The sequence below is a fragment of the Mercenaria mercenaria genome, chromosome 2 (genome assembly GCF_021730395.1).
Source record: "Mercenaria mercenaria strain notata chromosome 2, MADL_Memer_1, whole genome shotgun sequence".
NCBI lineage: Eukaryota > Metazoa > Mollusca > Bivalvia > Venerida > Veneridae > Mercenaria > Mercenaria mercenaria.
The window spans coordinates 53,087,449-53,114,077 of record NC_069362.1 but is presented as its reverse complement, the minus strand read 5'-3'; the positions used below and the strand labels follow the sequence as shown (position 1 = coordinate 53,114,077).

Genomic DNA, 26,629 nt, shown 5'->3' with positions numbered 1-26,629 from the left:
ACTGCCTAAGAAGAAGCCGTGAAGGTATTTATACTTTTACCTCTAGTGGTCACTTAAAGGGACTGAGTGCCTAAAGCACTCCCATTGAACAAATTTGGGAGAGGACCTTATAATGATGCTACAGACCAACCAAGCAGTTCATAAAGTCATTTAAAGGCATTTCTACTTTTCGCTCTAGATAGTGCCTCCATTTGAAGACACATTAGTAAGAGGATCGATAATAATACAGTAAAACACCGCTCGCTCGAGGTCGCAAGGGGATGAGCAAAATGCTCGAGTTATCCATGGTTTCGAGCGACCCGAACATTGACCAACATTAGACGAAAATTGAAGTTTGTTTTACCAATACCTATTGTCATCGCGACCATTTGCAGAGTAAACGGTGATGCGTAATAGTAACATACTTGTGACATTTTCAAAAAAAAAACATATTAGAAACGTTATCTATGATAGACGTTTCAAAACGTAATTTGTAAATGGGACTTGTGAAGAAACAACTAGGACTATTTATTTTTATTTATCAACAAGTGCATATCAAAATTATCTTCTCAATTTTATGAAAAGGCTAATATATTATTTCCTTCATTTGCATGCAAACAATTGCTGACTGAAATACTAAGATCTCATGACAATCTTCTCGATCCCGCAGAAGAGAAGATTTAAGTAATCAGTAATTCATCTATGATCAATAAAACTTTTCTTCAACCTTTTAGCAATAATTATTCTCATTATCAGATCAAATATACCGACAAACAAACATTTAGGATAGACCACGCAATTCTCACGGTGTGTGAAAATTTTTAATTAAATGATATTTTCTGACCACCGAAGGTGTGAAAAATTTCAACACCTCTGCTCGAGTTTGCCAGAAGCAACAAAGAGTAAATTAATACACAGGGACCAGATGTCATGCTCGAGTGATCGAGTTATCGATGCTCGACCCAGCCATGGTAATTTCACATAGAAAATAGAAGGAAATCGGCGGGGACCACATGAATTGCTCGAGCGAGCCCGGGTACTCGAGTCATCGATGCTCGAGCGAGTGGTGTTTCACTGTAATGATACAGACCAAGTTTGGGATAATTCTGACCAAAGGAGAAGATTTTTATGTAAATTGTGGACGACGGACAACAAATGACAGATGCCAAACAACAGCTCACCCAGAACCTTCAACTCAGGTGAGCTAAAATTTGGGCCAGCCGTTTGAGGAGAAGATTTTAAAACTTTCCCATAACGCCATACAGTGAAAACTATGGAGGCCATTTTTTAAATGAAACAGAACATTTTGAAGGAAAAGAAACATTTATGTGAAATTATATTGTAATTGAGTCTGTAGTTTCACAAGAGAAGATTTTCATAGTTTCAATACAGCAGAATATATAGACCCTAGTGGCCATGTTTTTTATGAAACAGAATAACAGAATGATTTGTAGGTCACTAAAGGAACACTGCTGTTAAATTGTTTTGGAATTTGGCCAGAAGTTTTAGAGAGAAAATTTTCAAGTTTTCTATCCAGCTAGTCCCATCCCTCTTTAATGAAACAATGATTTGAAGACAAGTTTCATAACTCACAAAAGTATTTCTAAGATTTGTTTCCAAACAAGTCATTCCTAAAAGGTCAATAGTTTATAGATTTGTAAAGTTCTAGTCTGTACATATATCTAGCCATATATAGTATCCAAATTATCCGTCTGGAGCTTAGAGGCTGACAATATTGGCAGTAATGTCTGACATATAACTCACTTACTTTATGGTGCATCAGTAGGGTTTCTAAGAAAGGCAAGTATTTGCAAATGGATCAATGGCCATCAATAACATAATGATTATAATAGCAGTTTTTCTGAAAAAGGGATGTTTTTGCAAGACTTGTATTGCACACTGTATAATAATTATCAACATCTAAATACTGTGAAATCATTTATATTCACGCAGGACGATTTTGCGCGCATTTCACGCTACGAACGATGCGCAAATTTAAAACCGCGCTATAATTTAACCATTTAGTATACAGCAGGGGTGTAAAATTCCACTCGCCCGCTCGCATTGGCGAGTTAAAGTCTGGAAAGGACGAGTGGATCTCGCTGTATACTCGACCGATCGGGCGAGTGGTTTTTACGTCGTTGCTTTAATGAAATTCAGAAATTACATCTTGAAAAACGTCAACAAACTTTGAGATAGTTCAGTTGCTACTTTGATTGACTGGAATTTACCCGCGAATCGTAAAGATATCAAAACGTCATGCCGGTAATTTTCCATTCCGAGAGCACGTACGACCTATCGTAATATCAAATTTACATCTCCGTTACTTTTGTTTATCGACAAGTACACAAAAAAACGCGCGTAGTGCATTCATTTTTTAACATTATCGCTTCAGTTTTTCAACACCGCTTGAGAAGTAATACAATTTGAATTCTATTAAGATTTCAATAAAATATCGACGGAAATGTAAGCAAATTTGTATGAAAACGGTCGAATTTTCATATAATCATTTGTTAAATTTCAAACAGCGCGATCTTAATTACTGATTTCTTTCTAAGAGAAAATAAATGATACATACAATGGGCATAAAATTCAGACTTTTGACCAGAAAGAACAAAAAACAGAATTAAAAAATCTTAAATAATGAAAAAGCGACAGTAATTTAAATACATTGAGTAAAACGATTTTTGAGTAAAACGATTTTTTTGGTAAAAATGTTTCTGTTAGTGCGGCGGAATAGGGTACGTGACCTCGTGGACGTAAATAGAAAAAAACAAAATGATGTTGTTGCGGTTTTTAATAAGTTTTAAATGAATCTTTGTACATGTATTTTTTTTTATAAAATATTCTTCTCAAACGATAATGTAAATTTCTTGAGGGCAAATAGGTCACATGGCGCGAAAACTGTAATATGATGTAATGCCATGACAATCTCGTGTAACAATACCGCTTTGATCTCCACTTCAGATGTCATGATACCGACACACTTCTTTTAGCTCTTTGAGAGGATGTTAATTGATGGTGAAAACAGGCCACTTACTTAGTTTATCAACAGAATAATTATCGATGATCTTCAACTTTTTTTTTTCGCCATCAAGACGGGTAGGTGGATGATGATTATGGTGTCCATATTTTTAAGACACTTTTCAAAATAATTATTTTTCGGGAAGTAAGTCTTGAGAAAATGAAAATAACTGATGTTTAATACTTTCCTGCCACTTTGGGAAACTACGGTAGGGGTTAGACTGTGATTATTTTTACTTTCGATGCAGTTATTATATGGAGAGCAACTTGACGGTGAAGATGACAAAATTAGTGAAAGAAAAATGTCTGGTGTGAAAAGGAAATTTAAGAGTAACAAAAATGAATAATCAAAAAGGAAACGTAGCCTACGAGCTATGTGTTTGTTTGAAATTTGCTTGTTGTACATAATACTCCTTCCATAAAACGTGACAGTATTAAAAATTTCAATTATTAGGGCGAGTGACTGTCCACTAAGGGCGAGTAGATTTTACTAGCTACTAGTCCTGCAGGGCGAGTGGTGTGAAAAAGAATTTTACACCCCTGTACAGTTATCTGATTCAATCTTTCTCAAAAAGCCACAGTTTATCGGCAGTTAATTAAAATGTTGTTTTGGTACAAACTTATTTGTTTTTACCAAAATGGAACGTGAAATCTGATTAAATTATTTATATTAATTGTTTAATTGGTTTTACTTTACAACACTTTGATTACTTATGCTAATTTTATATCGTTGTCATTCGTCGTCTTACAAATGCTACAAAAAATTTCTTTTATTCATCATTAATAATCCTTGACAGAAAACTATGTAATTATCTGAATTCATATGTGTATTAATTCATTTGTCGTCTCCAAATTTCAAGTTTTTGAAGGTAGCGGCGCCACTTCGTGAATTATTCGCACCTGCCATTGTTGTTTTAGAGTAATTGGACAAGCGCCATTCACAATAAGACATTTTAACTGATCCTTTGAAACTTTTTCACACTTTACCTAACCATAGTGTCAATTAACAACAATTATCAGTTGGACTGTCATATTGTTTATTTAACAAGGTCGTAAAATGGACCGCTTCAATTGACAGGCGACACATGATAGTGACACCCAATTTCTAATTTAAATTTCTTTCTTAAATTGAAAATGCATGAATGAAAACCGGTGTGAAACTGTCTTTATTGCTGTTTGCGCGAAATTTCATGCCAGCGAATTTAAATGATTTCACAGTATGTTAATTAGTAAGATTTATGTTATAGATACATTTTTATTGATGTACAAACAAATAATTTATCAAGTACCATATTTCATACGGATTCTTTTTGGTGTGGTCCTTTTAATGAGAGCCCTAAGAGAAGTTTTTATAACAAACAAAGGTGCCATAGTCACAAAATACACCTGTCAAGAGCATGTTAGAAGAAAAGTTTCTGTTACAGAACTGTACATATGATTCAAATATCATGACAGTAGCTTCAAAAATACAAAAACAAGAGATATTGTTAAAAACGATGGATGCTGCCCGAATTGCATATTTGTCAGTAGATGTATAGCTAAGAATTGTAGCTAAGAATGATCAAAATCCCTCCATGCATGAACAAGAAATGCTCCTGAAAATGTCATTCTTGTATCTGACCTTTGGTCTCTAAGTGTGACCTTGACCTTGGTCATGTTCCGTCCCTTTAAGGGACCATAACTCTTGAACCCATGATGAGATCTGGTCAGTTTTTGAAAGAAACCAAGATATGCCAATACAAGTTGTGTGCAAGTTTGATTAAAATCAGTTGCAAAATGTGGACTCTATCAAGAAATTGTGAACGGACAACGGATGGACAGACGACGGACGAAGGGCGCTCACAAAAGCTCATAATTATGTGACAGGTGAGCTAAAAAGGGATCTGCCAAATTAAAATAAGAGCACCGCAATGCAGAGCAATATACACACAAAACAAAGTCATATGACCTATGACCTCTGTGACCTTGAAGCCAGTCATCACAAACATGTGCTCTGCATGTAGTCTCGATGTGGTAAACATTTGTGCCAAGTTTCTTTAAAATCCTTCAAGTAGTTCAAGAGTTACAGAGCGGACACGAAACAAAGTCATATGACATTTGACCTCTAAATGTGACCTTGACCTTGAAGCGAGTCATCCAAAACATGCACTCTGCAAGTCCTCTCCATGTGGTGAATATTTGTGTCAAGTTTGTTTGAAATCCTTCAAGGGGTTCAAGAGTTACAGAGCGGACACGAAATTGCTAACTGGTGGACAGACGGACACCGGGATCATAACATAATAACGTCCCTTCGGCATATAATAACAAGAGCTCCACCAAGCGGTGCAATATACGCCCGAAGGATTACATCATAGGATGGGAGCAAAATTTAAAGAACTTGACTGTTGTAGCCCAAAGGACTGGAACAACAAAAGGAAAACTTCAAAAAACAAATCTAAGTCCACAAAAAAAAAATTCAAAGTCCACAAAAAAAATCCTTATCAGGTACAGGTATGTAAAAATACACCTAAAAATTGGAGGTACCATCCATGTTGTACCACAGAAAAGTGGTCTCGGTTTTTCCCTACAGCCAATAATAAACAAGAGATCACAGAGTGATCTTGGCGACCACCAATGTGCCATTTTTGAGTTTTCCAAATTTCAAGACTTATTGACTAGCTCATGGTCAAATTTCATTTCCGTACACAACACTGTGCATGTGGTCCAAATTTGAAAGCTGTAGCTTGAGAAATGTGGAAGTAGGTCACTAGGTCAAAATCAAGGTCAAATTTCACTTCAGAACACAAATCTATGCATGTGGTCCAAATTTGAAGCCTGTACCTTCAACAAGAGATCACAGAGTGATCTTGGCGCCCACCAATGTGCCATTTTTGTGTGTTCCAAATTTCAAGACTTACTGATTAGCTCAAGGTCAAATTTCATTTCCGTACACAACACTGTGCATGTGGTCTAAATTCGAAAGCTGTAGCTTGAGATATGTGAAAGTAGGTCACTAGATCAATTTCAAGGACAAAGTGGTTTGTACACAAAACTATGCATGTGCATCAAGTTTGAAGACTGTAGTTTGAGAAATTGGAAAGTAGGTCACTAGGTCAATCTTAAGATCAAAGTTTATTTCGGTACACAAAACTATGCAAGTGGTCCAAATTTGAAGGCTGTAGCTTGAGAAATGTGAAAGTAGGTCACTAGGTCAAAATCAAGGTCAAATTTCACTTCAGAACACCAGTCTACGCATGTGGTACAAATTTGAAGCCTGTAGCTACAGATATGTGAAAGTAAGTCACTAGGTCAATCTTAAGGTCAAAGTTCATTTCGGTACACAAAACTATGCAAGTGGTCCAAATTTGAAGGCTATAGCTTGAGAAATGTGAAAGTAGGTCACTAGGTCAAAATGAAGGTCAAATTTTTTTTCGGAATACAAAACTATGCATATGATCCAAATTTGAAGCCTGTACCTTCAAAAATGATAAAGTAGGTCACCAGGTCAATGTAAAGGTGAAAGTTTGTTTCGGTACATAAAACCATGCATGTGGTCCAAATTTGAAGGCTGCAGCTTGAGAAATGTGAAAGTAGGTCACTGGGTCAAAATCAAGGTCAAATTTCATTTTGGAACAAGAAATTATGCATGTGGTCCAAATTTGAAGCCTGTACCTTCAAAAATGTGAAAGTAGGTCACTAGGTCAATGTCAAGGTCAAAGTTTATTTCAGTGCACAAAACTATGCATGTGGTCCAAATTTGAAGGCTGTAGCTACAGAAATGTGAAAGTATGTCACTAGGTCAAAATCAAGGTCATTCATGTCAAGGTTCATCTTGCCACTCAAAACCATACATGTGGTCCAAATCTGAATGTTGTAGGTTATTGACAAGAAGTTTTTAAAAACTTTTCCCTATATAAGTCTATATGAACCATGTGACCACCAGGGCGGGGCCATATTTGACCCTAGGGGGATAATTTTAACAAACTTGGTAGAGAACCACTAGACGATGCTACATTACAAATATCAAAGCCCTAGGCTTTGTGGTTTGGACAAGAAGATTTTCAAAGTTTTTCCCTATATAAGTCTATGTAAACCATGTGACCCCCGGGGCAGGGCCATATTTGACCCTAGGGGGATAATTTGAACAATCTTAGTAGAATACCACTAGATGATGTCACATACAAAATATCAAAGCCTTAGGCCCTGTGGTTTTGGACAAGAGGTTTTTCAAAGTTTTTCCCTATATAAGTCTATATAAACCATGTGACCCCCGGGGCGGGGCCATATTAGACCCCAGGGAAATAATTTGAATCATCTTGGTAGAGGACCACTAGATGATGCTTCATACCAAATATCAAAGCCCTAGGCTCTGTGGTTTTGGGCAAGAAGATTTTCAAAGTTTTTCCCTATATAAATCTATGTAAATTATAGAAATAAACAAAGGGCCATAACTTACTAAAAAATTGTTGCACCAGTGTGATTTTCAGAGGGACACAACTAGGGTACCAATACATCATTCTGACAAAGTTTGGTAAAAATCCCCCTAGTAGTTTCTGAGGAGATGCGATAACGAGAAATTGTTAACGGAAGGACGGACGGACGGAATGACGGACGGACGGACGGAAGGACGTCGGACCACGGACGCAGAGTGATTTGAATAGCCCACCATCTGATGATGGTGGGCTAAAAATGTGAAAGTAGGTCACTAGGTCAATGTCAAGGTCAAAGTTTGTTTCGGTACACAATCCTATGCATGTGGCCTAAATTTAAAGCCTGTAGCTACAGAAATGTGAAAGTAGGTCACTAGGTCAATCTTAAGGTCAAAGTTCATTTCGGTACACAAAACCATGCATGTGGTCCAAATTTGAAGGCTGTAGCTTGAGAAATGTGAAAGTAGGTCACTAGGTCAAAATCAAGGTCAAATTTTATTTCGGAATACAAAACTATGCATGTGGTCCAAATTTGAAGCCTGTACCTTCAAAAATGTGAAAGTAGGTCACTAGGTCAATGTAAAGGTCAAAGTTTGTTTCGGTACATAAAACCATGCATGTGGTCCAAATTTGAAGGCTGTAGCTTGAGAAATGTGAAAGTAGGTCACTAGGTCAAAATCAAGGTCAAGGTTCATCTTGCCACTCAAAACTATACATGTGGTCCAAATTTGAATGTTGTAGGTTATGGACAAGAAGTTTTTAAAAGCTTTTCCCTATATAAGTCTATGTAAACCATGTGACCCCCGGGGCGGGGCCATATTTGACCCTAGGGGGATAATTTGAACAATCTTAGTAGAAGACCACTAGATGATGTCACATACAAAATATCAAAGCCCTAGGCCCTGTGGTTTTGGACAAGAGGCTTTTGAAAGTTTTTCCCTATATAAGTCTATATAAACCATGTGACCCCCGGGGCGGGGCCATATTAGACCCCAGGGAAATAATTTGAATCGTCTTGGTAGACGACCACTAGATGATGCTTCATACCAAATATCAAAGCCCTAGGCTCTGTGGTTTTGGACAAGAAGATTTTCAAAGTTTTTCCCTATATAAATCTATGTAAATTATAGAAATAAACAAAGGGCTATAACTTAATAAAAAATTGTTGAACCAGTCTGATTTTCAGAGGGACACAACTAGGGTACCAATACATCATTCTGACAAAGTTTGGTCAAAATCCCTCTGGTAGTTTCTGAGGAGATGCGATAACGAGAAATTGTTAACGGAAGGACGGACGGACGGACGGACTGACGGAAGGACGACGGACCACGGACGCAGAGTGATTTGAATAGCCCACCATCTGATGATGGTGGGCTAAAATGTTTCAAAATAAGCTATTTATAGTAACACAAGAGATCACAGAGTGATCTTGGCGCCCACCAATGTGCCATTTTTGAGTGTTCCAAATTTCAAGACTTACTGACTACCTCAAGGTCAAATTTCATTTCTGTACACAACACTGTGCATGTGGTCCAAATTCGAAAGCTGTAGCTTGAGAAATGTGAAAGAAGGTCACTAGGTCAATGTCAAGGTCAAAGTTTGTTTCGGTACACAATCCTATGCATGTGGTCTAAATTTGAAGCCTATAGCTACAGAAATATGAAAGTAGGTCACTAGGTCAATCTTAAGGTCAAAGTTCATTTCGGTACACAAAACTATGCAAGTGGTCCAAATTTGAAGACTGTAGCTTGAGAAATGTAAAAGTAGGTCACTAGGTCAAAATCAAGGTCAAATTCTATTTCGGAATACAAAACTATGCATGTGGTCCAAATTTGAAGCCTGTACCTTAAAAATGTGAAAGTAGGTCACTAGGTCAATGTAAAGGTCAAAGGTCATTTCGGTATACAAAACTATGCATGTGGTCCAAATTTGAAGGCTATAGCTTGAGAAATGTAAAAGTAGGTCACTGGGTCAAAATCAAGGTCAAATTTTATTTCGGAATACAAAACTATGCATGTGGTCCAAATTTGAAGCCTGTACCTTAAAAATGTGAAAGTAGGTCACTAAGTCAATGTAAAGGTCAAAGTTCATTTCGGTACACAAAACTATGCAAGTGGTCCAAATTTGAAGGCTGTAGCTTGAGAAATGTAAAAGTAGGTCACTAGGTCAAAATCAATGTCAAATTTTATTTCGGAATACAAAACTATGCATGTGGTCCAAATTTGAAGCCTGTACCTTAAAAATGTGAAAGTAGGTCACTAGGTCAATGTGAAGGTCAAGGTTTTTTTGGGTACACAAAACTATGCATGTGGTCCAAATTTAAAGGCTGTAGCTTGAGAAATGTGAAAGTAAGTCACTAGGTCAAAATCAATGTCAAATTTCATTTTGAAACACGGAACTATGCATATGGTCCAAATTTGAAGCCTGTACCTTCAAAAATGTGAAAGTAGGTCACTAGGTCAAAATCAAGGTCAAAGTTTTTTCCAGTGCACAAAATTATGCATGTGGTCCAAATTTGAAGGCTGTAGCTTGAGAAATGTGAAAGTAGGTCACTAGGTCAAAATCAAGGTCAACTCATGTCAAGGTTCATCTTGCCACTCAAAAATATACATGTGGTCCAAATTTGAAGGCTGTAGCTACAGAAATGTGAAAGTAGGTCACTAGGTCAAAATCAAGGTCAACTCATGTCAAGGGTCATCTTGTCACTCAAAAATGTACATGTGGTCCAAATTTGAATGTTGTAGTTATTGACAAGAACATTTTAAAAGCTTTTCCCTATATAAGTCTATATGAACCATGTGACTCCTGGGGCGGGGCCATTTTTGACCCTAGGGCGATAATTTGAACAAACTTGGTAGAGAACCACTAGCTGATGCTACATTACAAGTATCAAAGCCTTAGGCTTTGTGGTTTGGACAAGAAGATTTTCAAAGTTTTTCCTTATATAAGTCTATGTAAATCATATGACCCCCAGGGCAGGGCCATATTTGACCCTAGGGGTATAATATGAATAATCTTAGTTGAAGACCACTAGATGATGTCACATACAAAATATCAAAGCCCTAGGCCCTGTGGTTTTGGACAAGGGGTTATTCAAAGTTTTTCTCTATATAAGTCATTATAAACTATGTGACCCCCAGGGCGGGGCCATATTTGACCCCAGAGAAATAATTTGTATCATCTTGGTAGAGGACCACTAGATGATGCTTCAAACCAAATATCAAAGCCCTAGGCTCTGTGGTTTTGGATAAGAAGGTTTTCAAAGTTTTTCCCTATACAAATCTATGTAAAATATAGAAATAAACAAAGGGCCATAACTCACTCATAAATTGTTGAACCAGTCTGATTTTCAGGGGGACACAACTAGGGTACCAATACATCATTCTGACAAAGTTTGGTCAAAATCCCCCCAGTAGTTTCTGAGGAGATGCGATAACGAGAAATTGTTAACGGAACGGACGGACGGACGGACGGACGGACCACGGACTTAGAGTGATTTTAATAGCCCACCATCTGATGATGGTGGGCTAATAAAAGGGAAGTAATTCAAACAAGAGCTGTCACTAATGGTGACAAATGCCCCCGCAGCACCTTGTCCTTTGACCTGGTGACCTTGACCTTTGACCTGGTGACCCCAAAGTCAGTAGGGGTTGTGTACTCAATAAGTACCATCAGCATGTGAAGTTTGAAGGTCCTGGGTGCAGTGGTTCCTGAGTAAAGTGCCTTCATGCAAAAAGTTAACGTTGTGACGAACGAACTAACGAACAGATGGACAGTTGAAAACTAATATGCCTCCTTTCAGGGACATAAAAAAAATTATTGTATGTGAACAAAAAAGAGATCTGCCAAATAAAAACAAGAGCACTGCAATGCAGAGCAATATACACAAAGCAAAGTCATATATGACCTTTGACCCTAAGTGTGACCTTGACCTTGAAGCGAGTCATCCGGAACATGTGCTCTGCATGTTGTCTCAGTGTGGTGAACATTTCTGCCAAGTTTTTTTGAAATCATTCAAGCAGTTCAAGAGTTACAGAGCGGACACGAAACAAACTGATATGACTTTTGACCCCTAAGTGTGACCTTGACCTTGAAGCGAGTCATCCGGAACATGCACTTTGCATGTCGTCTTGGTGTGGTGAACATATGTGTCAAGTTGCTTTGAAATCCTTCAAGGGGTTCAAGAGTTACAGAGCGGACATGAAACAAATTGATATGAACTTTGACTCCTATGTGTGAACTTGACCTTGAAGCAAGACATCCAAAACATGCGCTCTGCATGTCGTCTCGGTGTGGTGAACATTTGTGTCAAGTTTCCTTGAAATCCTTGAAGGGGTTCAAGAGTTACAGAGCGGACACGAAATTGCTAACTGGTGGACAGACGGACGGACAGACAGACGGACACCAGCGTCATAACATAATACGTCCCTTTGGGCGTATAAAAAGATCTACTATTCTATTACTGGGAAATTTTTGCCCAATCTCTCATACAAGAAACTGCAGCAAGTGTCTTTAACCACAAAACCTTAGCTATAGGCCTACAATATACCTTTTTTCAGTTGAAATCCAACTGCGCAACTTTCCACCAAGGATAAATATATCTTCTACAGCATTCCAGATAAATTTCAGGCCACATGATCAGACAGAGAAGATCGATTTCATTTTGATATTGATTCACAATGATTAATGGAAATTATCTTTGATATGGTGGGACTTGGCCCTAAGTCTTTCACCTTACCAGGACAGTCAAACGTTGCTACTAATGGATAAACAAGAGGGCCATGAAGGCCCTGTATCGCTCACCTGACCTACTGACCTAAAAATCATCAAGATCAACATTCTGACCAAGTTTCATTAAGATATGGTCATAAATGTAGCCTCTAAAGTGTTAACTAGCTTTTCCTTTGATTTGGCCCGGTGACCTACATTTTGACCCCACATGACCCAGATTCAAACTTGACCTAAAGATCATCAAGATTAATAATCTAATTAAGTTTCATGAAGATACAGTCATAAATGTGGCGTCTAGAGTGTTAACAAGCTTTTCCTTTGATTTGAACTAGTGACCTAGTTTTTGACCCCACCTGACCCAGATTTAAACTTGACCAACTTGTGGCCCGGTGACCTACATTTTGACCCCACATGACCCAGATTCAAACTTGACCTAAAGATCATCAAGATTAACATTCTGACCAAGTTTCATTAAGATATGGTCATAAATGTGGCCACTACAGTGTTAACAAGCTTTTCCTTTGATTTGACTTGGTGACCTAGTTTTTGACCCCAGATGACCCAATATCGAACTCGTCCAAGATTTTATTGAGGGTAACATTCTGACCAAGTTTCATTAAGATCGGGCCAAAATTGTGACCTCTAGAGTGTTAACAAGCTTTTCCTTTGATCTGACCTGGTGACCTAGTTTTTGACCCCAGATGACCCAATATCGAACTCGGCCAAGATTTTATTGAGGGTAACATTCTGACCAAGTTTCATTAAGACTGGGCCAAAATTGTGACCTCTAGTGTTAACAAGCTTTTCCTTTGATCTGACCTGGTGACCTAGTTTTTGACCCCAGATGACCCAATATCAAACTCGTCCAAGATTTTATTGAGGGTAACATTCTGACCAAGTTTCATTAAGATTAGGTCAAAATTGTGACCTCTAGAGTGTTAACAGTCAAATTGTTGACGACGGACAGACGAACGGACGGACGACGACGGACGACGGACACAGGGCAATCACAAAAGCTCACCTTGAGCACTTCGTGCTCAGGTGAGCTAAAAAAACCAACTTCTTATACTAGAATGGCTGTGTGACCTTGAACTGGGAGATATCACTTTGAAAAGCTCAATAGGGAGAGTGCAGATCTACAAAACTCAAGGGTCAAGAGTTTGATTTCTGCGCGAGGCGTATTTTCTCTGTGGCAATTTAATAAAAGATATTGCGTTTGAAATCATTGAGAACCATTTGACCTAAAACCTTCAACAAGTTCAAAAATGCTAGGGAATTATTCTGCAAAGCAAATAACCAACTCAGTATGTGTGTAAATTAATTAAGACAGTTGTGCAATGTGACATTTGGTTTCAAGCATGCTGTTAAGAACAATATTTGATCAAATCTGAAAGGGCTTTTTCTAGATGCATACATGGCTCTAAATATCACATGGACGTGATGTCAGCATAGTATCATTGTGCTGATTTAAGCATTTGATAGTCACACATATATATATATATATATGTTTGTGAGGAGATCAATAGTTTCTCTGTACACAATCTGTTGCTTTTAACATTGCATGCTGATTCATCAGCACAATCTCTATATCTGTCTCTGCATCTTCCACTACATTTTATTAAATCCGTCACTGTCAAGATTATTTCTCAACACAACATGTAAAACTGTGTCACTTTCAAATCTTTTTAGCATTTTTTCCTTCCAAACCTCACTGGGGAAATGTCTTTCTAAAGGACAATTCAGTCAAGTTCAACTAAAATATGATTTTATATAACCTCAGTCCACTAAAATCTGCTTACAGCTTTCATTTCTGGACATATGTTAAATAAAGCAAGGTCACAATATACGCCCGTCATGTAAATGTTACAGTAAAACACATTCTGTATAAGTTTCTTGACAGTAAGCCCAAACAAAGACATATCCAATTCTTACAACCAGGTTAAACTGAAGTAAGTCCACAAGAAATCTATATTTTGTTTTTCTAAGTCCACAAAAAAAACTCCTTACCAGGTAGAGATACCTTAAAATACACCTAAAATTTGAAAGTAACATCTATGTTGTACCAGAGAAAAGTGGTCTTGGTTTTTCCTTACAGTCAATTATAAACAAGAGCTCATCGAACACGAAATGCCCCCCTTGATGCATTCAGTAATTGCACAAGGAACAGAAATTATATGCTCACTGTAAACAAAAGTTCTACCATTCTGGTTTAATCTGACCTTTACCTTTAACTTATTAACCTAACAAGAGATTACAGAGTGATCTTGGCGCCATCCACTGAGACATTTTTGAATGTTCCAAATTTCAAGACTAGCTCAAGGTCAAAATCAAGGTCAAATTTCATTTCGGTACAAAACAATGTGTATGTGGTCCAAATTTAAAAGCTGTGGCTTGAGAAATGTGAAAGTAGGTCAATAGATCAATTTCAAGGTCATTGTTCATTTCGGTAGACAGAACAATGCATGAGCTTCAAATTTGGAGGCTGTAGCTTGAGAAATGTGAAAGTAGGTAATAGGTAAAAATCAATGTCAAATTTCAATTCAGAACACAAAAATATGCATGCGGTCCAAATTTGAAGCCTGTAGCTTCAGAAATGTGGAAGTAGGTCACTAGGTCAATCCCAAGATCAAAGTTCATTTCGGTACACAAAACTATGCATGTGGTTCAAATTTGAAGCCTGTACCTTCAGAAATGTGGAAGTAGGTCACTAGGTCAAAATCAAGCTCAAATTTTATCTTGAAACAAAAAACTATGCATGTGGTCCAAATTTGAAGCAAAAATGTGAAAGTAGGTCACTAGGTCAATAACAAGGTCCAAGTTTTTTTCGGTACACAAACCTATGCATGTGGTCCAAATTTGAAGGCTGTAGCTACAGAAATGTGAAAGTAGGTCACTAGGTCAAGATCAAGGTCAACTCATGTCAAGGTTCATCTTGCCACTCAAAACTATACATGTGGTCCAAATTTGAATGATGTAAGTTATGGACATGAAGATTCTAAGTTTTTCCCTATATAAGTCTATATGAACCATGTGACCCCTGGGGCGAGGCCATATTTGACCCTAGAGAGATAATTTGAACAAACTTGGTAGAGAACCACTAGATGATGCTACATTACAAAATATCAAAGCCATAGTCTTTGTGGTTTGGACAAGAAGATTTTCAAAGTTTTTCCCTATATAAGTCTATGTAAACCATGTGACCCCCAGGGCGGAGCCATTTTTGACCCTCGGGGAATAATTTGAACAATCTTAGTAGAGGACCACTAGATGATGTCATATACAAAATATCAAAGCCGTAGGCCCTGTGGTTTTGGACAAGAGGTTTTTCAAAGTTTTTTGCTATATAAGTCTATATAAACCATGTGACCCCCGGGGTGGTGCCATATTTGACCCCAGGGAAATAATCTGAACAATCTTGGTAGAGGACCACTAGATTTTGCTACATACCAAATATCAAAGCCCTAGGCCCTATGGTTTTGGACACGAAGATCAGAAACCGTTTAACTGTTCCTGGCCAATGTGACCTTGACCTTTGACCTAATGACCTCAAAATCAATAGGGGTCATCTGCTGGTCATGGCCAACCTAACTATCAATTTTCCTGACACTAGGCACAAGCGTTCTTGAGTTATTGCCCGGAAACCATTTTACTGTTCCTGGTCACAGTGACCTTGACCTTGGAAATACTGACCTATAAATCAACAGGGGTCATCTGCTGGTCATGACCAACCTCCCTATCAACTTTCATGACCCTAGGCCTAAGCGTTCTTGAGTTACCATCCGGAAACCGTTTAACTGTTCAGGGTCACTGTGACCTTGACCTTTAACATACTGACCTCAAAATCAATAGGGAACATCTGCTGGTCATGACCAACCTCCCTATCAACTTTCATGATCCTAGGCCCAAGTGTTCTTGAGTTATCATCCGGAAACCGTTTTACTATTCAGGGTCACTGTGACCTTGACCTTTGATATACAGACCTCAAAATCAATAGGGGTCATCTGCTGGTGATGACCAACCTCCCTATCAACTTCCATGATCCTAGGCCCAAGCGTTCTTGAGTTATCATCCGGAAATGGATTGGTCTACATTCCGACCGACCGACAGACCGACCGACATCTGCAAAACAATATACCCCTCCTTCTTCGAAGGGGGGCATAAAAAGTTACAATATAAGTTATTTATAGTAACAACAAAGGGAAGTAATTCGAAAACTAGGGATCTGGTTATTTCGCATGACACTCCGTCTCATGGTGGTGAACATTTGTGCCAAGTTACATCGAAATCCCTCCATGCATAAAGAAGAAATGCTCCGGACAGTCATTCTTGAATTTGAACTTTTACTTATAAGTGTGACCTTGACCTTAGACAAAGGCACCTGGTTCTTGCACATGACACTCCATTTCATGATTGTGAACATTTGTGCCAAGTTACATGAAAATCCCTCCATGCATGACGAAGATATGCTCCAGACAAAGTCTGTGGACGATGCCCGCCTGCCAGGGGCTTCCCATAATACGTCCCGTCTTTCAGACGGACATATAAAAATTGCTCTGTATCCCTCATTTTGCTAGGTAATCAGAAAAGCTGACCTTTACACTCTGGTGAGCTAAAAAGTAACATTACTTCATTTTCTACATACAAGTCTAACTACAATTTGACCAGTTGTTGCCTATAGAAAGCAAAATCACTTTGTACTTCTGTTTCAAAATAGATTTAATAGAGACAAATGTATGACCATGTTTTATGTAAATCAGGTAGATCAGTAACCACGTTTTTCAATGACTTGACCTAGTGACATAGTTTTTGACCTCGGGTACCCCACTTCTGAACTTGTCCTAGATTTCATACAGACAAACACTCTGATAAAGATTTATGATGATCAAGCTGAAAAAGTGTTATAAAGTGCTATGATTTGACCAAATAACCTAGTTTTTTCCCCCATACAAATTTATTCTAGATTTTAAACAGACAAACATTCAAACCAAGTCTCATGAAGGTCAGGTAGAAAATGTGGCCTTTTGAGTGTTAACAATGTCTTTTTATGATATGACCTAGTGACCTAGTTTTTATAGAGACAAACATTCTGACAAAGTTCCATGAAGACCAAGTAGACAAGAGCTGTCTAATGACAGTGTGCTTGCTTATTTGAAGCCTGCACCTAATACTACTTTACACACAAAAGCTTCTGCAAAACTTTTCAAGTTGAAAAAGGGGCATAATTTTGAAAAAATTTAAGCCAGTGTTATGAAACTTGCCATGTGAGGTCATTTGTGATGCTAAAGATGTATGAAAATCTGAAAACATTTGGTAATTGCTGAGAAACATGCTTTCATGCAAAACTGTCACAAAACTTTATTACATAGGACACAGGTGCCCCCACCCCCAACTCCTGTCACTGTACATGGTTTCATGACTCTAGGTGAAATATTTTTTAAAAATATATGCAACACTTACATTTAAGCTCTTTATGTGTATTTTTCACTACACGAAGGACCATTACTCTGGCCTAGCTGGGTGAAATCATAAAAAGAAACCAGGTGCACAACTTCACATGTTATAAAACAATCCTCAAATGTTATGACTCATGGTCAAGTACATTTTGAGATATATGGGACACAAACTTTTATTTTTTGACTAAGTCAAGGGCCATAACTTTTGTCTTGCAAAGTGAAAAAAATTCCTATATGGTTTCATGACTCTAGGTGAAATTTCAAAAAATAAAATCTCAAACAGATCACCATCCCCTGATGTTTTAAGACTCTAAGTCAAATACTTTTTGCAATACATGCCACACAAACTTGTATGCCTTTCATGCATATTTTGACAATTAAGCGCCATAACTCTGGTCTGACTGAAGAAATCTGGAACAAAATCCCAGGTGCACAACTTCACATGCTGAATAATATTCCTATGACATTTTATGACCTTATGACAACACTTTTTGAATATGCCCTTCTATGAATATTTTTGACTAAGCCAAGAGCTATAACTCTGGTCTGGCTGTGTGAGATCCCAATTAAGACTCCAGGTGCACAACTTCCTGTGCTGAATACCAATCCTGTGAGGTTTGATAACTCCAGGTCAAATATTGTCTTCTTTAGATATACACTACACAAATTCCGCCAGACAGACAGATGGATGGACAAGGGTAACCCCCCAAAAAATTTTGGGAGCACAATAAAAGCTAGAGGTATGTTACTTGCCATATCAGGTCATCTCATGATGCCGAATACATGTGTGAAGTTTGAAAGCATTTGGTAGAGTAGTTTCTGAAAAAACTGCTTACATGCAAAACCTTAACCAAAAACTCAAAGTTATAAAAGTGACATAATTTTGACAAAATAAAAGCTAGAGTTATGTAATTTGTCTGATGAGGTCATCTAATGATGCATGACATGTGTGAAGTTTTTAAACATTTGACCATTTAACTGAGGGTAATATTCTTTTAAGTTTTATTAAGATTGGGCTAAAATTGTGACCTGTAGAGTGTTAACAGTAAAACTGTTGGCTACACAAAAGGGATGACCACAACGGCTTGTTTTGAACAGGGAAAAAATTGCTTAAAGTGTAATTTTCCCTCACATAATTATGAGATTCATTGGTTAGATTTATAAAGAACGCAGCCTCCACACAAAAACACACCCAGAAATAACATAATTCATCAAGGTTTAATAAAATATTGATCACTACATGTTTATCCATGTGACCTGCAGGTATTCAGTTATACAAAGTAATGTATTGCTGTTGTTAAGCAAACCTTTTGAAGCAGTGCCTCATCTTTCAAAACAACAGAAGCTTCCTGGTTTTAGTCACTGAACCATCAATTGAAAGTATAACATACAGGGCAACCTCACAAAACTGGAATGATCACTGTGTCCAATGTTGTCATAACTTATGCCTTACAGTGGTGCTTATTGATACCTGTATAGTCAATAAAATTTATTCCCACTAATTTAACAAGAGTGCTAGAATGTCACAATATACGCCCGTCACAGCAAATTTCTTTACACTAGCACCTGTATTTGCAAATGGAATTTTAATTTTGTGGTTGTTCAGTAATTATTGTAATACTTTTGTTTTTCTAAGTCCATAAAAAAACTCCTTACCAGGTAGAGATACCTTAAAATACACCTAAAATTTGAAAATAACATCTATGTTGTACCACAGAAAAGTGGTCTTGGTTTTTCCCTACGGTCAATTATAAAAAAAGTTACAATATAAGTTATTTATAGTAACAACTAAGGGAAGTTAATCTTTAAAAAAAAAAAAAAAAAAAAAAAAAAAAAAAAATTGTAAGTCCACACAAAAATCCTTACCAGGTAGAGATAGATCAAAATACACATCAAAATTGAAAGTAACATGCATGTTGTACTACAGAAAAGTGGTCTCGATTTTTCCATACAACTAGTAATGAAAAAGTTACAATATAAGCTATTTATAGTAAAACAAAGGGAAGTAATTCTAAAGAAGAGACCTGCGCATGACACTCTGTCTCATGATGGTGTACAATTGTGCCAAGTTACATCAAAATCCCTCTATGCATGAAGAAGAAATGCTCCGGACAAAGTCATTCTTGTATCTGACCTTTGGCCTCTAATGTGACCTTGACCTTAGATCTAGGGACCTGGTTCTTGTGCATGACACTCCATCTCATGATGGTGAACAACTGTGCCAAGTTACATCAAAATCCCTCAATGCATGAAGAAGATATGCTCTGGACAGTCATTCTTGAATTTGACCTTTGACCTCTGTGACCTTGACCTTAGACCTAGGGACCTGGTTCTTGTGCATGACACTCCGTCTCATGATGGTGAATAATTGTACCAAGTTTCATCAAAATCCCTCCATGCATGAAGAAGATATGCTCCGGACAAAGTCTGTGGACGCCGCCCGCTCGCCCATCCATCCGCCTGCCCAACCCGCCGTATAAAAATGGTACTGCACAGGAGTATATCATATAGGTTCAAGGTTGCTCTGTATGAGAAATGCATGTGTAGTTTAACTGAAATAAGGAGCTACTTACTTTTCACATTTTTTCTCTTTTTTTTTAGGGTCTTAGTACCTATTATATATTTCAATATTTGCAGGTTTACCGTGTACATAAGACAGCCCGTTTGAAGATTCAACAATGTCTTAAATGAACAAATGCCATAACTTGGTAAGGTAAAAAGAGTTATTTAATTACACTTTATTTTATTATGACAGTAAAACAACTTGCATGCAAAACTTCAACAAATTCTTAGTAAGATTAGGGCTCTAATTTCCATAAATGGAAGCAAGGATTATCTAACTTGGTTATGTAAGTACCTCTGATGATTAGGAAGCATTGTGTGTATATAGAATGGTTACTCAGGTATGACCTTACATGCAAAACTTTACCAAAAGTCTGACACTGATGCATCACCCCACACAACCTTCTACTCATGAACCGCTTGATGCCGCCCTTCATTATAAGTCAAGTTAACAAGAGGCCCAAATGGGTGTAAGTCGCTCACCTGAAGAAAACTTTAACCACCTGACTTTGCTTCTAACTAGGTCTGGTGAAAATCCTTTCAGCTGTTCATTAAAACAGAAGATATTTAAGGTTTTTTTCTACATTTTGCTGGCACACACCAAAAACACATAACCATCAGAAGAAATCATTCAAAGGTATTTCTATTTTAACTCTAGTGGCCCCTAAAAGGGCTCTAGTGTCCCTATTTGAACAAATTTGGTATAAGACCTTATAATGATGCTACCTACCAAGTTTGATGAAGATCCGTCTACTGGTTCATGAGAAGAAGTTGTTGAAAGTTTCTATTTTTATCTATCGCAGCCCTGAAATTGGGCGAAGTGCATCCAATTGAACAAATTTTGTAGAGGACCTTATAACAAATCTACAGACCAAGTTTAATGACAATCCATCAAGCAGTTGTTTAAAGGTTTTTCTATTTTTAGCTCTGGCGGGCCATAAAAGGGGCCTAGGTAAACCATTTGAATATATTTGACAGAGGTCCATGCCAGAATGCTACTGACCAAATTTGGTGTAATTCTGAACAGTAGTTTCTGAGAAGATGTTTAACTTACAAGTATGCCCATGGGCAGAATGTCGAGCCTGCCAGCTGTCAAGTGTGACCTTAACCTTGGACCTACGGACCTGGTTCTTGCGCATGACACTCCATCTCATAGTGGTGAACATTCATGCCAAGTTACATCAAAATCCCACCATGCAAGAAGAAGAAATGCTCCGGACAAACTTCAATTTGACCTTTGACCTTTGAGATAGGAACATGGGGTTTGCGCATGACACACCTTCTCATTGAGGTAAAAATTCATGCCAAATATAAACAAGATTGGTCCATACATGTCAAAGTTATGGTCCAGACAAAATTGGATGGACCCACGCACACACGGACAGACGCACAAACTCACATACACTGAACTGCCAAAAGTGGCGACTATATTGAGCTCACCGCAAGCAGGCTCGACAAAAATGTTGACAAAGGACACAGAACAACAGACGATAGACAAGATATGCAGGACCATCCACCTACAATAATAGCTCACCCTGAACAAAGTTCAGGGGAGCTAATAAAAGGACATGCATATACATAGTATAGCCCTGTTTCTATAAACCTGGTTTCATGAAAAATCTCTAACACCTTTGAAAAAATTACAGATTCCTTTAGCCACTGGCTGACAGATTAATGGACAGAGGGACAAAATAAAAAGGATGTGCATATTCTCAATATTGCCCTCTTGTACATACTAGGTCCACTAAATAATCATCTACCAATTCATTGCAGGATTAACTTTATTAGATTTACTTATTGACAATAAGTCTCTCTAGTGACAAAATGTTAAGGAACTAACTTGGAACAGAGCCATGATGTACAGACAGATGGCGACTGAGAGAGTTACTACAAGGCCTTCACAAAACTGAGTGACCCTAAAAAACAATGTGCAGCCCTATGTGCCGATCTTACAATATTTTTCCCAATTATGTGTCCCAGTTGTCATTCCCAGTTATCTTTCACAGTATCTGACTATCTGTCCCAGTTGTCATTCCCAGTTATCTTTCACAGTATCTGTCCCAGTTATCTTTGTCATTTATGTAGTTGCCTTTCCCAGTTATCTTTCCAATTATTCAGTTATCTTCCCCTGTCAAATGTTTATTCATACTTCATGAAGTATTCATGAAGCATTCATGACTTCTTCATGAGGAGACTTCATGAAGTCTTCATGACAAAAACATGAAGTGCAAATGAGACAAATGCATCAGCAGCTCATGAAAACAGATTCATGAATTATTCATGAAGTGGTTAATGCATTAAAAATGCATGAAATTAAGCATAGCCTGTGTTCATGAAGAATTCATGAAGTTTGTATTTATTAATCTTCATGAAGAATTCATGAAAATATTCCTGAAAAAAATACTTCATGAAGAATTCATGCATTATTTTGTTCCTTATTTCAATGTCTCATTTGCACTTCATGTTTTTTCCATGAACATTTCAAGAATAAATATTCTTATAACTTCATGAAGACATTTTGTGCTTTTCTTGAATATTTCATGAACAATACAAAACATTATTAAAGGACTTCTTTGCCTTAAATGATACAGTAATCCATCATATTTTCAGTTACTAAATAATACCTGTACCAATTAAGTAGTATCCATGCACTTGTCATTAAAAGGGAGATAATGTACTGAAATTCATGAAACATAAGTTTTGATTTTCATGAATATTTATTCATGAACAATTTTTGTAAAAAAGAAAAGAAAAAAGTTTCATGAAATTGTCAAGGTAACCTGGTAGCAGTGTAACACTATGAAACCTGAGAGATCTGCATGTAATGAAATTCTTTAAACAATATCAGTATAGCTTGATTCAAGAAAAATTCCTGTAGGTTAGTTTTAGAGTTGTTCAGTTAGTGGCTAGAGATTGTTTTAGTCTCTGCTGAGTCACTGAGACAATGACATTTTCCACCCTCAACAAATGACATGTTGAGTCAAACAGTAAACTAGAGTGGGATTGGTAGCATAATAAGAAGTAAACAATAATTATTGCTGTATAAAATACAAAAATGTATAATTTACTTTAATCTCAAGACTGACATTCAGATTAGATACTAGCTTTTTTTTCAGGGTCGTGAAAACATGTGACATTTTAAAAGGATTTTATATTTTTTAAAATGAACAATTTATGACAACACCATAATTACTTATTTGATATTCAGTATACTCATGTTCCTTTTAAACCATTCCTTACTATAGTATGATAAATATTTCCTTCTCATTTGCTGCACAAACTTCTCAAAAAATGCTGAATCAGATGTGCAAAAAATTTCCCAGCATGCAACAAAATAATGGAAACTGATCATGTGACATTATGAATTTAATGTTCATGAACATTCATGAACAGTTCATGAACTTATTCATTTATTGTAAAAGGAAAACCTAAGTTTTATGTTTAATGAATGAACAGTTCAGAAACTCCTAATTGGGTTCAAGAACTGGTACTGAACTAGAAAAAGGTTTTGAATTTTAGCACTTTTAATGAATCATAGATGACTTTTTCTTAAGAACACATCAAGAATGTTTTAAGAATTTAATAATCTTAAACTGCTCATAAAATGTTCATCATTTTTTTCAAGAATTTTTCTTCAATTCTATAGGTATTTTGACATTCGTGAAAAAATCTTGATCATTCTTAAACAAGTTCATGAATATTTCAAGGATTTCATGAATCTGTCAATAATGCTTGATATCTTCATGAAGTAGATCAAATGACACTTCATGCATAAAACTTCATGAAGTCAGATTAAGAAGTGGTCCAGAACAGTTCATGAATAATTCATAATGGTGATGAAAAATTCATGATTTCATGAATTCCATTTCGCCGGGGTAAATTCCCAGTTATCTAGTTATCTTTCCCAGTTGTCTTTCCTAGTTATATTTCACATGCATTCTGCTTCATTTCACAAGATTTCAGGAATTGTTGCAAAAATGCAAAATATATCTCTATATTGTGCAACCCTTACCTGACTTAGGACTGGATTTTACTGGAGGCTGGGTACCATTTATCTTCCCTTCAGAAGACATATCTGCAACAAACACAAATACATTAACATGTTTTTGATATGCAGACATGAACAAGAACAAGAAATATTTTTTCTCCCATACCTGACCCTAATCCAAGCAATTTCCAAACATTCAACTGTTTCTCCATTAAGACTTTCATAATTTTATTGCTACTGTTTAAATGTATTTGTGAAAATTCATGAAAAAGAATCACCAATCTATTGAAAACCACAAAAGAAAGAGAAAGAGTTACTGTACATTCTATAATAATTCCATGGTAAGCTATTTAACTAGTTACAGAATTTTCCCTTACAAGAGGGTTCTACAGTTTTGTAGATGATTATGCAAGGAAAATGACTGTGAAATTATTTTGAAGTAGTGAAGGGAGGGGTGGGGGGAATTATGACAGAGGAAACTATAAGACATTATCAAACAATTTCAACTAAATACATATAGGGAAAAATGATCAAATCCCCTGGCAGCCATGTTTCTGGCAAAACAGAATAATTTGTATACTCTTCATAAAGAGTCAACAAAGCAACTTCTGGGTAAAATTATTTTAAAATTGGGCCTGTTGTTTCTGACAAGAAGTTTTTAAAGTTTCCACTATACACATATAGAGAAAAGTGACCATGCCCTTTTGATAAAATCGGAATAATTTGAACAGTCTTGGTAACATAATGACCATTTATATAAAATTACTTTAAACAAGAAGATTTTAAAAATGCTGCCATCTATATATATATATATGAAAAGAGACCACGTCTCCTGGCAGCCATTTTTTGGATGAATCGAAATAATTTGTACAATCTTGGTAGACCCGGTTGCATAATGACCATTTGTATAAAATTATTTCAAAATCAAGATAGCAGTTTAGGAGGAGATGTCGTTTTAACGTTTTTTTCTATATTTAGCTCTGGCGGCCCCTATTTGCATTCAAGTGGAACGGTTTGAACAATTTTTAAAGAAGACCACCAATGAGACTAAGTTTCATTAACTTCCATCACACGGTTTCAGAGACGTCGTTAGAAGGAAAGTGTGGACAGGACAGACGTCAGACTGTGAGTGATCACAATAGCTCACCTAACATTATTGCAGCTTCACCACTCTAGATCAAATACTTTTTAAGATAAATGCAACATAAACTTTTTGGTCCTTAATGCGTATTTTTGAGTAAGTCAAGGGCCATAACTCTGGTCCTGCTGAGTGAACTCCCAAATGAAACCCTAGGTGCACCAACTTAACATGCTGAATAATATTCCTATAAGGTTTTATGACTAGGTCAAATTCTTTGACAAAACCTAGGTGGATAATCAGATTTGAATCAAGTAATGGATATATCAGAAACTTAAACAAACTAGAGTGGTCACAGAAGTGACGAATTACACCCCCACAATATGGCCTTGTCACAGAACTAAGCCAATGTCAAAGACGAACTTGCCTGACCTTTGACCTACTAACCTTAAAATCATTACAGGTCATCTGCTGGTCATGTTCAACCTGCCTATGAAGTTTCATGATGCTCGGCCCAAGCGTTCTCAAGTTATTGTCCGGAAAAGGTTTAAATGTTCAGGGTCACTCTGACCTTTGACCCTTTGAACTCGAAATCTATAGGGGTCATCTGCTGGTCATGAGCAACTTCCCTAATAAGTTTCGTGGTCCTAGGCCCAAGCGTTCTCAAGTTATCATCTGGAAACCGTTTAACTGTTTCGTGTCATTGTGACCTTGACCATTGACCTACTAATCTCAAAGTCGAACTTAACCTGTATTTTATCATATTACACTTGTGTACAAAAATTTATGATCCTAGGCCCAAGCGTTCTCAAGTTATCATCCGGAAACCGTTTAACTTTTCTGGGTCACTGTGACCTTGACCTTTGAACTCAAAGTTGAACTTGACCTCCATTTCATGATGTTACACCTGTGTTCCAAAATTTATGATCCTAGGCCCAAGCGTTCTCAAGTTATCATCTGGAAACCATTTAACTGTTCAGGGTCACTGTGACCTTGACCTTTATTTCTGATGTTACACCTTTGTACCAAAAATTATTTGAATTGGTCAAGCCTTTCATGAGTTACTGTTCGGAAACCATGAAAACCAACGGACCAACCGACCAACAAGCTCACTCCTATATACACCCCTCCCCACCCCCCCCCCAAAAACTTCGTTTTGTGGGGGTATAATGATTATTTACACGTAAGTTAGTGTTCACTGAGTGCTTGATAAATGTTAGATTTTCAATGGAAGTTTTTTCAAAATATGATTTTTTGCCAGAAAATCTTACCAAAAGTGTCAAAACTTGACAAACTTGAATCCTTTTCGTCATCGTAACTAGTGTCACCAACTGTAATATACAGAATAATACACATAAATAATCACACAAAAAACAACAGAAAAACAAATTGCTTCTTTCTATAT

General features: G+C 37.0%; 1 protein-coding gene across 25 annotated transcripts in view; it reads right to left on the bottom strand.

Annotated features, from left to right (window-relative positions):
* Positions 1–26,629, bottom strand: part of LOC123563976 (sorbin and SH3 domain-containing protein 1-like) — a 426,437-nt gene that overhangs the window by 229,491 nt on the left and 170,317 nt on the right. For all 25 annotated transcript variants that reach the window (XM_053536619.1, XM_053536629.1, XM_053536606.1 and 22 more), the window contains 2 exons: positions 26,496–26,555; positions 24,171–24,233 (listed from right to left, as the gene is read on the bottom strand). In XM_053536619.1, coding sequence (XP_053392594.1) covers positions 24,171–24,233; positions 26,496–26,555 — 123 coding nt within the window. The remainder of the gene's footprint in view (positions 1–24,170; positions 24,234–26,495; positions 26,556–26,629) is intronic.